The sequence below is a fragment of the Macrobrachium nipponense genome, chromosome 23 (assembly GCF_015104395.2).
Source record: "Macrobrachium nipponense isolate FS-2020 chromosome 23, ASM1510439v2, whole genome shotgun sequence".
Classification (NCBI taxonomy): Eukaryota; Metazoa; Arthropoda; class Malacostraca; order Decapoda; family Palaemonidae; genus Macrobrachium; species Macrobrachium nipponense.
In genome coordinates, this window is record NC_061090.1 from 54,392,200 (window position 1) to 54,405,963 (window position 13,764).

General features: G+C 44.6%; 1 protein-coding gene across 1 annotated transcript in view; it reads left to right on the forward strand.

The window, feature by feature from the left end:
• Positions 1-13,764, forward strand: part of LOC135200967 (26S proteasome regulatory subunit 10B) — a 33,776-nt gene that overhangs the window by 18,838 nt on the left and 1,174 nt on the right. The window contains exons 2-6 of the mRNA XM_064229748.1: positions 9,520-9,713; positions 9,892-10,053; positions 10,601-10,750; positions 12,064-12,288; positions 12,632-12,794. Coding sequence (XP_064085818.1) covers positions 9,520-9,713; positions 9,892-10,053; positions 10,601-10,750; positions 12,064-12,288; positions 12,632-12,794 — 894 coding nt within the window. The remainder of the gene's footprint in view (positions 1-9,519; positions 9,714-9,891; positions 10,054-10,600; positions 10,751-12,063; positions 12,289-12,631; positions 12,795-13,764) is intronic.

A 13,764-nucleotide genomic window follows, 5' to 3' on the forward strand; every position in this document is an offset into this window, starting at 1 on the left:
AGTGAGTCTTCCTATTGTAAAAGGACCGAAGGTTTTGTATGCCGTGTCGGAACAAATGACAATTTGTCCAAAATTGCATTTTTCCTAACTATACAAACCTGAGGTCCTTTTACACATAGCCCCACACTCATGCCACCCCTCACTCTGCAGTTTTTGCTTGGCCAAAAGCAAAAGTGATTTGTTTACCTCCCATTCGAGCGCAGCGCAAACGGACCTGTCGTACAAGCAGTTAACTACCGAACCCCACCCTTGTTCGAAAGCTTACGACCTATCCAGCTGCCGCTAGTACCTTCCTATTGTAAAGGACCTCAGGTTGTATAGTTAGGAAAAATGCAATTTAGGACAATTGTCATATTTGTTGGTCTTCATGATCGCAGTCTGATTAATTTTATATTTTATGAAATGTATTTAGTCATGAAAATAAACATCAAAATACACTTAATTAGTGATTATTTTCATCAGAAATACAGAGAGAGAGAGAGAGAGAGAAACTGTGCTAAACTATAAAGGATTCTTATCATAGTTTGTGTTTTTTAAAAGCGTTGTAAACTCGGAGCGTCGGAAGCGTCAGCGTCGTAACCTCGGAACAAGCGTCGTAACCCAGGGCGGATTTTTCAATTAATATTTAAGAAAAGAAAAACGTCGTAACCTCGGAACGTCGTAAGCCGGACCCTCGTAACCCGGGACCGCCTGTATATACTTAAATCAATGAAAAGTGCTAGCAAAAAAAAAAAAATTATAATCTACTAATTCGTCGTCTGCTCCCCGATGGTTTTCGGCAGCCAGATGTATGACAAGGTTAGAAACATTGGATTGTATCTACTTTAGAAATATCTGTAATTTTTCGGGGTAATTTGGTTACAAAAAAGGGATAATAGACATGAATTAAGTAAACATTTAGAAGTAACAAAGTAAAGTTAAACTAAATAATGAGTAAAGTAAACAATTAAGGGATTAAAGCTTTGCACCTCATAAACAGTGTCGTCGTCTGCTGCTTGTAACTGTGTTTGTGGAGTGAGTGCTTAGGAACCAGGAACAGCAACGTGGTTCAAGTGCAATTTGGAGTGGATTAAGACCAATACATAATGTGTATAATTATAATCAAATAAGCGCTGTGGAGTTTCAGTTGTGATGGCAGTAAGGATAAAACCACTGATTGCAAGGTAAAAATGAATTCATTTGTTCCGATACGTAATACAAACCCTCGGTCCTTTAACAATAGAAGGTAACTAGCGGCAGCTGGGACGGTCGTAAGCTTCGAACAAGGGGAGAACGGTAGTTAACTGCTGTCCGATCGTGCGCGCGAACCGCGCGCGAGAGGTGAAGAATCACTTTTGCTTTCGGCCGCGGGTGTGAAGGACGTGTCGTCATCGCTCTCTGCCCGCTTCATCGTCGTATGCTTTGTTTATATTGTGTTTTCTACTAATGGTTGGTTTTGACTTGAAATGAAACTGTAAGTACACTGTTTTCATTTTCATTACTTAATTATGAATCAACATGGAGCTATCGCCGTAGAGACGGCGATTCCGCTCTTTTCATGAATTGAACCTTGAATTATGTCTCGGTGCGAGGCGGGCGCACTCGCGCCGAGTCATGTATTTTGGGCGAAAGTGTGTAATTGAAAGATGTAAGTACTCTTTTTCATTATATTTTTGCCCTGTGCGTTCGTTGCCGAGAGCTTGATTGCGCTCGCAAGAGCCTCTTATTTTGTATGAATAGAATGCAATGAAAGTGGATTCGCAATGCAGTTTTCTTTTCATTTTTCATTTATTAATTGCATCAAATTTAATTTTGGATCAATTTCCGCTCTTACCCGGGAATTAATCCTTACGATTTATTGCTGTGAAAGTGAAAATAGCAAGTGCAGTATTGTTCATTTTCATATATATTTATGATAGAACATCATATTATTATGGATCAAGTTTCCGCTCTTACCGGGAATTGATTTTTCCCTCTTTAAGTTCTATGAAGTGAATCGCAAGTGCAGTATTCTGTTTCATTTTCATATTACTTTTCACTGCTGTGCGGGGGTAGGGGAAGCGAAGGTCTGCCAGGAAGTCGTCGGAAGCTCTCCCGCGACTCCCTTGGTATCCGATTCTTCGTCTTCTTTCCTGCCCCCCCGCTCAGCTTCCTCGTATTTGTTTTGTGGGGTCTTCCTTGCGTTCGGGGTGGGGCATGTCTCCCCCCCCGTGCGTGAGGGAACCCCTCTTACTAATCTGTTTGTGCTACCGCAGGTGCTACATCCGTGGGAGACGACCTTGGACAGGTATGGACCACTGCGGCTGCAGGGCGTGCCTAGCATCCACGATCTGCTGCAAAGTCTAGCGAGGTCTGGGGCGGTGACCTTGGAGTGGTCTCCACTACAACCTTCACGGCCGCTTATGCTGCTTCCCCCCCCCCCCGCTGGTCCTACACTCCCCATGCTGCTGTGTACGGTGACGCCGTCTGCCCGCTTCTAGGGCCGGTCGCCGCCGTACGAGGAGGGGTATGCCGCCGCCTGCCTGTGTTTTCTTCGTGTTGCCTGCCCCAGACTTCCGCTGTTCCAGCAGCTCGCCCCTCCCTGGACCGGCCCCGCCAGTACCACGCTGGCTGCCGATGATTCTACGAGGTCAGATGGCTGGGCCTGCCGTACCTGTCGCTGATGTGGTTCCCGCTACTGGCTTGGCTGTCCCTTCTGTGTTTACCGCTGCCGCTGTTCCTGCCGCTCCTGAGCTGGTTGCTGTTCCTGTCGCTCCTGGTTCCTGCGCCTGTCCATGCTGGTCCTGCCCATGGTGTGTCTTCCCCAGTCCCAGGTCCTTCCGGACAGGTGCAGTCGGGCCGTGTTGCTTCGGCAATAGGCCCGACTCCGGCCTGGATGGAGGACCTGACGACTGTCCTGCGTGAGCTGACGAAGAAGAGGAAGGTGTCATCTTCGTCTGTTGCTGCCTCTTCCCCTTCGACTTCTAAGGCCCATAAGCCGAAGAAGAAGAAGGCTGCTGCCTCCCCCCCCTAAGAAGTCTCCTTCGGGACTTCTAAGGAACCCGGGGTTCTTCGGGCCCTGGTCCTCCTGCTCCTTCGGGAGCGGGGCCCGTCTCCCCTTCCGTATGGAAGAGATAGACGGGGACCAGAGGAGTATCGGTTAGCTCTGGTACTTCCTCGCCTGGTGCTAGCGGCGATGCCGCTACGCCAGGTTCCGGCTCGGTCTCTCGTTCGCGGGAGATCCCGAGTGTACGCTCTCCCTCGGGAGACCGTGCAGCCAAAGTTTCCGGCGCCAGAGTTCGCTCGGCGCCAAGACCAAGGCACGGAGCAGAAGGCTGGCGAGAACCGCTCAGGTGACTCTCGCCAGGCCAGCGGCCGCTCTCGCAGCGACCAGCTGGTAACCGGGTTTTGTTATTCCCCCTAAGAAGACTCCTTCGGGAACTTCGAAGGGCTCGTCACTTTCCGGTGTGACGGGGGTTCTTCTGCTGGTCCTCCTGTTCCTTTCGGGAACCGGGGCCCGTCTCCCCTTCTGAGAAGAAGAATAAGACGGGACCAAGGGTGTGCTGGCTACCGCTGGTACACCCTCGCCTGGTCTTGGCAGCTCTGCTGCTAAGCCAGGTACCGGCTCGGTTTCTCGTCCGCGAGAAGTTCCGAGTGTACGATCTCCTTCGGGTGACCGTGCAGCCAAAGTTAAGACGCCTGAGTTCGCTCAGCGTCATGACCGAGGCACGGAGCAGAAGACTGTCGAGAGCCGCTCAGGTGACTCTCGCCAGGCCAGCGGCCCCGCTCTCGCAGCGACCAGCCGGTACCATCGGTGGACGTGACGTCTCTGACCGGCCACGGTTTAAGGCTGGGAAGAGGTCCCCCAGGTCCCCTCGACCGACGGTACCAGCCTCGGCGGGTGGACCAGCGGTTTGACGTTGCCGCGAGGACGCTCACCGGTCTCACGGCGAAAGCGAGCTCTGCAGGTCACCTGACCGCCGCTCCCACAGGGACCGGGCGAATACGGTGACCAGCAGTCAGCTCGTCTGACGCACGGGACCGGGGTCGACGTGCTCAGTCGAGCCGCTCGCCACACAGGTGAGCGGCACGGCCAGGCCTGCAGATCGATCCCCACCGCGGGTTGGTGATCGGCTGCAGCCCCCCACGTACGCTGGTCCTGCCAGCGAGCGGGGGGGGAGCGTCAGGTCTGTCTCTCCACTACCTTCAACTTCCTCGGGCTACACCAGGGAAGAGCGAGGTAGCTAGAGTGATCGTGAGAGGTGCGCCGCTCACGATCCCGTCACGACGCCGCACGTGCCACGTATGGTCTTAGGACCAACCACCAGGACGTACGCGCAAGTGATTGGAGGCGACCGTCGGGGGAGGGGAGAGGGGGTAGCGTCAGTTCTGTCTCTCCGATAACCTTCAACTTCCTCGGCATACGCCAGGAAGAGCGAGGTATATAGGAGTGATCGTGAGAGATGCGCCGCTCACGATCCCGTCATGACGCCGCACATGCCAGGTTGGTCTTAGGACCAACCAGGACGTACTCGCAAGTGATTGGAGGCAACCGTCAGGGATCTGTTGCTGTTCCTTCTTCTGAAGGAGGAGGGTCCTGGAGCTGCTCTTGTTGGAGGGACTGGACGGTCCTACTCCTCAAGACGCTGTAACTTCCGAGATTCAGAGTAACTTTACCCAGGTTATTGCACTGATTCGTCAGCACAACGACCCGGGGGAAGGATCGCCGCTCTCACCAGCAGAGCCCATGTCTCTGCTCGAGTCGTTTTGGGGCCCGAGAGGGAACCCAAACCGACGGTGGGTATGCCGCGATCGGAGCTTGCCGATTCTGTCTTGAACCAGAGTCTCTCGTCTCCGGACAAGAAGGCTCTCTCAGTTCTGGCCGGTCGATCAAGCTACTTCCACCTCCTCTACTGCGACAGCGGCGTTTCTACGTGTCTCGGACACCGTATTTAAATACTCCTTCGGTCCTCCTGAGAGGTTTCGACCTCGACGAGGACTGGAATGAGTCGGAGGACGGTATCGGCTCTCTCCTGTCAGGTGTCGATCAGCCCCACCCAGACGACGTTCACAGTGGCGGCAGACCCTTACCTACAGTGAGAGTTCGTAACCCTCTTCGGGGAAAACGTTTTCTCCTGACGATACGTTTTCCCAGACTCTGAGAGGCCATCGCCGCAAGGCGATGGCTGCTCCTACTCTTCTCCAACTGCTAGTTCCACTGGGAAGGCGAGCGAGTATCCAATTCCTCCCCCATTCCCTCTCTCCTTACGGCTACGAGGGAAAGGGGAAGGATCCTACAGAGATTTCTCTGTAGGATCCCACGTTGGGGACTGCGCTACCAGGGGGGGTGGACCTTCGGTTCCTACCTGACGTAAGCCCCGGTCGTTGAGGAGGGATCCTGCCCCATTCTCGATTTCTACGGGAATCGAGAGGACCACCAGCCGATATCGTTTGACGAATTCGGTGGGGGTTTCGTTCAGACTGGCTTAGAATTCTACGGAATTTCTAGCGCATTCAGAGTGTTAGAGTTTCTTACGATCTCCAAACACTTAGGCGAGACCACGGTCCAAAGTGAGCGAGACGAGAATCCCCGATATGTTTACACGATAATCGGGAACCTCGCCTATGCTCGAATTCCTGGAATTTCTAGCATTAGGAAGAAGACTGCTGCTGAAAGAAGACTATCTCACAGTAGGCGACCAACCTGGAATAGAGAAGAACGGACGGGAATATCCAGTTTGGCTGGAACTATCGTCTTAGTATTCTGTTCACCATTGAAGCTTTCCTTCGAGGAAGACTTCTCCTTCACTCTCTTTAATAGAGAACGAAGGTGGTTCGATCTCCAATCCTTATTTTGTTTTCTTGAAGGAAAGAATTTTAGGATGGAGATCGTTGTTCAGAATCCTACAAATATACTACGTATATTAACCTCGCGACATGATTTCTGCTAAGCAGTTTGAATGGTCCGAGGGGTAGGCGCATATCCTGGTTATTCTACGGATGCGACTTAGACGAAAAAGTATTCTAATTGAACTGCAACCCGGGTTTGCCTGCAACCTCCCATGAGTTTCCAGTTTCAATTTTATATACTTATGGTGTTGTCACAACAACACCATTTAAGCTTTTATATTTACCGAAATTCGTTCGCTTAAAATATAATTGCTCGAGCATATCTTTTTATGCTCGTGGTTCTAGCCGAACGCATTCCTTCGTGGAAAGGATTACTTGGCAACTCAGGATGACGAGTCAGCGACAGCTACTGCGTATTGAATTGCCCGAGGCATTTCAGTATCAGCTGCCGCTTTGAGATAGACGGTTGTTTATGTCTTTCTCACCTGCTTTGATTGAATAACAACCGTATCTCTGCCCAACAATTACGGACTTAAGTCTCTGATTAACGGGATTCTCGCATACATGAATGACCATCTACTGCTGAGAGACGCTAGTATTCATCGTCTTCGGTATTGCGAGAATTTTTAAACAGAGATATCTATTCGACTCTCATCTTTCTGTTTACCGCACGGTAAAAGAATTCTGTAATAGTCTCTTGCTGCATCGTATCCCGATAATGCGAATGATTTTGCGGAATCTGAGTTTGTCCTCAAAATATCTTGTATTCGGAGGTGTACAATTGTTCATGGTTCACCCCGGATTAGCAGATGTATTGAAAGACTCGCCTACTCCCACACCTGCCAGCTCTACTTCCAACGTTCAGCCCATGAGAAGCAGTTCTTCAAGCGGCTCTCCCCTGTGTTTCATTACTGAAGAAACGCCCCGCGCTTTCATTGCACAACGGACAGCAATGAAATGGCGGTTAGCGTTTTCAGTCATTTGTAAGCACAGGTTTAGAATCTTGAGATTCCTTCTCTCGATTCAGCTGGAAGACGTAGGTTGCATTCATTGCCTACCTTCGTCTTCAACGTCACATAGTGGTTGTTTCTCCTTAAGCTGAGATTCAACGTCTATGAGATTTTTCTTGCCATCAGGGACCTCGGCTTTTGAAGGCAATTAATTGACTTTCGCCTTTTGAGCTTCCTTATGCATTAAAAGAGAATCATCGCCGCGCCGTCCGGCATCGGTGACTAACACAAATATTTTATTTGTTTGGTCTCTCAGCATAAACCTAAACAAAAAGGGCGAAGGTCACGTGACTTACCCGGATGCTTTGGACAACTTGCCTCTACTGATTCCGAACCAGTCAGTCGGCAGTGCTGTCAGAGCGCCCGAGTCAGTTACGAACTATGCTGGACTTAGTTCGGTTGTTCCAGAGCAATCATTACTTCGTCTTAATAGCTTGTCAGTATGAGTACTGTACATAACCAAAGTCGAGAAGAGGGATAGGTCATACGACTATTCCCCTTCTTTTCGTCTTAGGTAACTGCATGACTTCTCTTGAGAAGTCAAGCACAAAGGGATGGGGATTTGTGACGCTCGATTTTCGTACCGATCTTCGTAGCGAAGACTCAGAACCCTTCGGTAACTGACGATTGGTTCGAGTCCTTCACAATACCCTCCCTAATGGACCGCCTCCGATACGAAGGCTATGCTGCTTTGTCCTGTGAAGGTGCGACGGAGCTGTCTGAAGAAACTCGACACCCAGGATGAGTGCGGACGCATCTTCATCATTCTCTCGCGTTCCGCAAGAACTTCTCCGCGCAGGTAATGAAGGCAGGCGCCTGGTCCAACCGGACCGCATGCACCTCCTTCTACCTTCAGGATATTGCCCACAGTTCCTTGGATCTTTTTCCTTGGGAACCGTGGTGGTTGCTCAAACACGTTGTGTAGTTAACCCAGACCCTCGCAGGCTGAACAGCATCGAGTCCTGGTGTGACCGTAAGAATGGATGAGGAATGAGAGTGTGACTGGCTCCTCTTCCCATCTTTTCTTCCCTCTACCTTTGGGTAGAGGGACACGGTCGTCACCCTGCTGGGTAAGGACGAGATGCAGGTGAGCTACTCAATAGAGCACCATCCTATCCCTTTCAGTAGGGATAGGAGTAAATATCCACCACTTCCTCCAAACAAGGGGGAGGAAGTGGATGCCAAATTGAGACAAACCCATCATTTTATGATTGTCTCTTGCAAACAGGAACAAGTTCTTGCTTGCTGGTACGAAGAGATACGCTTGCCTCTCTCTTAGTACTTGGCCCAGAGGTCTGACCATTGATCCTGCGGTGCACACCCCGATCAATCGGACAGAGGTTTGGATCCCTCCCTTGCTCTTACGACCAGGGAGGCACTCCAGGTTGGACGAACACCAGTCTGTTACCCAAAAAGGACTCAGATTCCTCCCACCAAGAAGTGAGTCTTCCTATTGTTAAAGGACCGAGGGTTTGTATTACGTATCGGAACAAATGACAATTTGTCGAAAATTGCATTTTTCCTAACTATACAAACCTGAGGTCCTTTACATATAGTCCCACCTCATGCCACCCCTCACTCTGCAACTTTTTGCATGGGCCTAAAGCAAAAGTGATTCTTCACCTCTCGGGCGCGCGGGCGCGCGCACGATCGGACAAGCAGTTAACTACCGTTCTCCCCTTGTTCGAAGCTTACGACCGTCCCAGCTGCCGCTAGTTACCTTCCTATTGTTAAAGGACCTCAGGTTTGTGTATAGTTAGGAAAAATGCAATTTTCGACAAATTGTCATTTCAAACCATGACCCACCGGGGAATAGCAAGCTTCAGTTTCAACTTTCCCACTGATATAGGCAAAAAATGTTGTTTTATTGTGCTGATTACAACTGCAATCTTGAGTAAGATCAATAAAAGTTACATATATATGCTAACACTGTTCAAATGAGTGCTGGGAAGGCTGTGAAAGATGGTGGATTGTCCGTAACTAGACCGGCCAGCCTGACGATAGCCTCCATATTGGATTTCAAAACTGCCTTGAAAACATATTTTACGAAGAGCGTCACATGCTTATTTTAGTTCGTATGGGCTTTCATATATCACATTATGTTGACGAAACTTCAATCTTTTGAATGGTATGCTTAAAGTTGTAATTGTATTCTTGTTTCACCAATTATAGATATTGAGTGAGTAAGACCTGGCCAGTGTGATGACGATGGATCGTCTGTGATTGTTTACCCTATTCCCCGTGAAATGCTTATTAGATACAGTGATGGGATAGCCTAGGCCAGATCATGGAGGTGTTAGAATCGTAGAAATAATTTTGACAGATTATTCTTTATTAATAAAAGTCTGGTGGGTTGGCATTCATTTTGTTCACAGGTAAATGATCGTTGGCTCATCAGGAATATTAGTGTCGTTGGAAAGGGTCTTGGAAGTTTGAAAGGGAAAAGTCACAATGATGTCTGCTTTATCTTAGACAATGGTTGCTAAAAGAGATAGTACTGAGAAATCGGTGAATTTCACAGACAACTGTGCTAGTAACAGAAGCATTTATCTTTTAGTGACTAGTAATAACAGAAGCAAGTTGAAGTAATAAAAGAAGTGTGTTGATTAGATAAACATGACATACCTACCATAATGATGCAAAACGAGGGATTCTGAGAGATGCTAACATATTGTTTATGTAATTTGTTCTTACATTGCAGTCCGAGAAGAGAAAAAGGAGTTAGACAAACAGTATGATAAAAGTGAGAATGATCTGAAGGCTCTACAAAGTGTAGGTCAGATTGTAGGAGAGGTCCTTAAGCAGCTGACTGAAGAAAAATTCATCGTAAAAGCAACTAATGGTCCTAGATATGTGGTTGGTTGCAGAAGACAGTTGGATAAAGCAAAGCTGAAGGTGAGATACCTATGTATTGTACAGTGCTACATATTCTTGTGAATATTTGCTTTAACTATACGATGTGTGTGTGTCCTTAGGGTAATATAATTTTTTTGGTGAACATGATGTTTTTAAGTAATTTCGTAATATGTATAGTATTTCTCTTATTAAAGATTTAATGGATTTTGTTTTGCAGCCTAGCACTCGAGTGGCTCTTGACATGACAACTCTCACTATTATGAGATATTTACCTCGTGAGGTTGACCCTCTAGTTTATAATATGAGTCATGAAGATCCTGGTGATGTAACTTATAACCAGATTGGTGGTCTAGCAGAACAAATTCGAGAACTGAGAGAGGTAAGAGGAGAGGAGAAAGTTGGACTGTAAATTATTTTTCCATAATTTTCAAGTAGTATTTTTTCTTTGGGATGGTTGGAATGATAAACTTTTTTTTTCATTGGTAACAGTTTCAAGTTAGTTTTATTTATATGTGTAGATCACTGTATATCTTTGATAGTGTTTTATTTTCTTTTTTAGTATGTATGTATTAAGTGGCTTGTTCAGTGCACTACCCTTCCCTTTTGATCTGTGATTTTCTCCAGACTTAGTCATGCTTTCCCATGTTTGTGGTTAGTCTTATATTACTTGCTAGGTAAGATTCTTCTGCGAAGTTTTTTATTGACAGTGTTCTGGGAGTCCAACATGAAAATAAATAGAAAGTGGAAAGTATGTGCTGGATAATAGTGTTACTTTACTGGGGTCTGTATGGAATCAAATGTTTGTCTAAGGAATATGTAGATTATTTTGGAATTTTTAGAGTTGCTTTTCCAGTATTTTTTCTGTTTTAAGTGTATGCATGAATAACATGATAATTGTTGTAGTTAATTTGTTTCTATTTTTTCAGGTTATTGAATTGCCATTGTTGAATCCAGAACTCTTCCACCGTGTTGGTATTTCACCACCAAAAGGATGTTTACTATATGGCCCTCCTGGTACTGGAAAGACCCTCCTTGCTCGAGCTGTGGCATCGCAGTTGGACTGCAACTTTTTGAAGGTTAGCAGTAGAGTGTTTTTTACAGTACAGGCACCATAGGCTTACAGACATTCAGAGATACAAACAAACAGGAACGCCGATTAAAATTGTGTTTAGAGCACACTCCTTGCCACCAGTAATTTAAAATATTGTTTTGCGCACATTTTCTTCATATACAGTACTGTATGTACATTGTTTTGTGTTTTAGGATTAAGAAACATATAGTACTGTATTGATTTTTTATCATGCTATATATACTTAAATAGTGATGAAAAATGCAGTAACAGAATTTAACATACAAACGGCCATCTTGAATGAGTAGGGTGGTGTCTGTATTATGATAAAAATATTGTGTATATATTCCTTACAGAGAATTTTTTCTTTTTTGGAATTAATAAAATCATATAACTTAATTGCCTTGGCTGGTTACAAAAGAAAATATTTCCCATAAATATAGTCTCATAAACTTAAATTTAAAAACCAGCTTTAATCTAAAAATTTCACTGTTGGTAACACGGTGTTTGTAGGAGTTTTTACCATTATTTCCTCTTTTTCAAATTTATCATTCAACTCCATTAGTACTCTTTTTCTATTTTTGAGCATCTGTTTGAAAAAGATGGAACCTTTTTGAGTTTCCTTTATTGTTTGTTGTGCGTTAAATAGTATTGCTTTTGTCAGAATTGTTGTTTGTGTTCATATTGCGCATACATTTTAATGGCTCATATTGAAAGCATGGTGACATGCTCTGGAAGATTCCATGGAAGAAGTTGCCTGTGCGTGTAAGACAGAAAAATAACAGAGAAAGTATAAGTGAGCATACTTTAGTTATAATTTGGGTGTTACAATGCTGTCAGTAATTTAGCTTAATGAAAACAGTAAAAGGAATCCTTCTATTAAGATGTCAATTTGATTACTACATATGTGGTTCCACCATAAGTATGATATTTACATATATGTTAATTGATCAGCAAGAAGTATAAAAGGCAACTGATGTAAGCACACTCACTTGAATATTGCTTTTACAGTAGAAAAAGGGGAAAATCTGACAAAAAATCAATTATATTACAGGGCTAGAATTTACAGTCTTGCAATATTCTTTTGTGTAATTAACCTTTAATTCCCTCTATTAGTACAGTTTTCCTACCAAATGACAATTCTCCGTGGGAAAATTTATAGTGCTTCAAATAGGAATTCATCATAAAGTATACTTAGGTTCGCAGGGAGCAGAAGAAATGTGAAGTGCATTGAACTCTATCATGGAAAAACTTATTTAATGACTTTCCACCCTTGTACTCATATTTGTTTTTTAGCTTTAAATCAAACTGACTTTGTAGGTTGTGTCCAGTGCTATTGTGGATAAGTACATAGGCGAATCAGCTCGTCTTATTCGAGAAATGTTTAACTATGCCCGTGATCACCAACCATGCATCATCTTCATGGATGAAATTGATGCAATTGGTGGTCGTAGATTCTCAGAAGGCACTTCAGCAGATCGTGAGATTCAGAGAACTTTGATGGAGCTGCTAAATCAGATGGATGGTTTTGACTCTCTTGGCCAGGTAATTGGAAGTTTTTTCTTATGGTTTTGCTTTAAGTAAAGCATTAAAGTTTTAACTTTTTATGTGGCATCAGTATATTATGTAAAAATTTGTATATACTGTACTTGAATGATATCAAGCCTATTTTGAACGTAAAAAGGAAAATGGTGAACGGAAACAATAAGCATTAGTCATATTAATTAGTACTAGTTGTAAATTAGCAAAGATTCCATATACTATTTAAGCATGCAGAGAGGTTTTTTAAATGGATATGATGGGTAGTACAATAATTTTCATTGCTTTTCCAGTTATTATTATTATTATTTTTTTTTTTTGCATTCTTCAAATTATTTCTTTTATTTAGGTCAAAATGATCATGGCCACAAATCGACCAGACACTCTTGATCCAGCTTTGTTGAGACCAGGAAGGTTGGACAGGAAAATTGAGATTGCTCTTCCAAATGAGCAAGCTAGGTTGGAGATCTTGAAGATCCATTCTGGGCCAATCACTAAACGTGGTGAAATAGGTGAGCTCATTATTTTTACTAACATTTTTATTTCAAAGACAATGTATTTTTTAAATGAATCTTATCTCTATTATGATAGCTGTATTCCTCACATCTGTGGGAAGACAACAATGTGAAGATGGAAAATGTAATAGGATTGTTTAATTCAAACCATCTGTTGGTCCATTCCTTTCAGATGAACCACTTGTTCGAGTATTTAGTGTTTTTCATTTCAGTTTTGTCTCTGTCATTGGTCTGTGAGGGCATATTGAGAGAGTACTGCTTATTATTTACATTACCGATTTGGATTGTTATCTTGATTTTGGGTTTGGCTTTTATTGGTTTTGTCGTTAATATATCATCCAAAGAGGATGAGACAAAACTTTTAGAATCTGTAATACTTGTCTTTAGTTCATAATTGTCATGATGTGTCCATTAAATGTGGGAACAAGGATTGTACTTTTAGCAATTACTGGGATCATTTTGTTGATTGGCCAGGTAAGACCGTAAGTGATAGAAGAAGAGAGAAGCAGATAAAAATAGGAAAAGATAGAAATGAGATTCTTCTAACACTAGGATAGGAAGTGAAGATAGGCGTTTGAGTTTTTCAGGTTTTTCTTATCTGTCAGGTAATAGCTCTTCCTTTTTACCCAGCAACCCTTCTTCAGAAAGTTGTTCTTCTCTCAAAGCTCCCTGTACTGTTCAGGGTATTAGGTTTGTCAAGAGAGAAGCTGATGTAGCTAGACTTTAAGAGTTGCATTTGAGAAATTTATGGAGGCCAATACCCTGACATTTACTGCTTCACAGGTCCAATTTAATCATTCTTATTTAGGTTACAACCCATAGCAGAGGGAGTGCCAGTGCCCTCTCTCCCTGTTAGCCATACCTTAGCCATGACCTGGTTCATTCCCCCTAGTGTTGGAGGTGCAGGGAAGTGTCATCAGGTTGGGGAGTGGCTGCAGCAAGATAGGCTGTAGAGTATAAATTATTT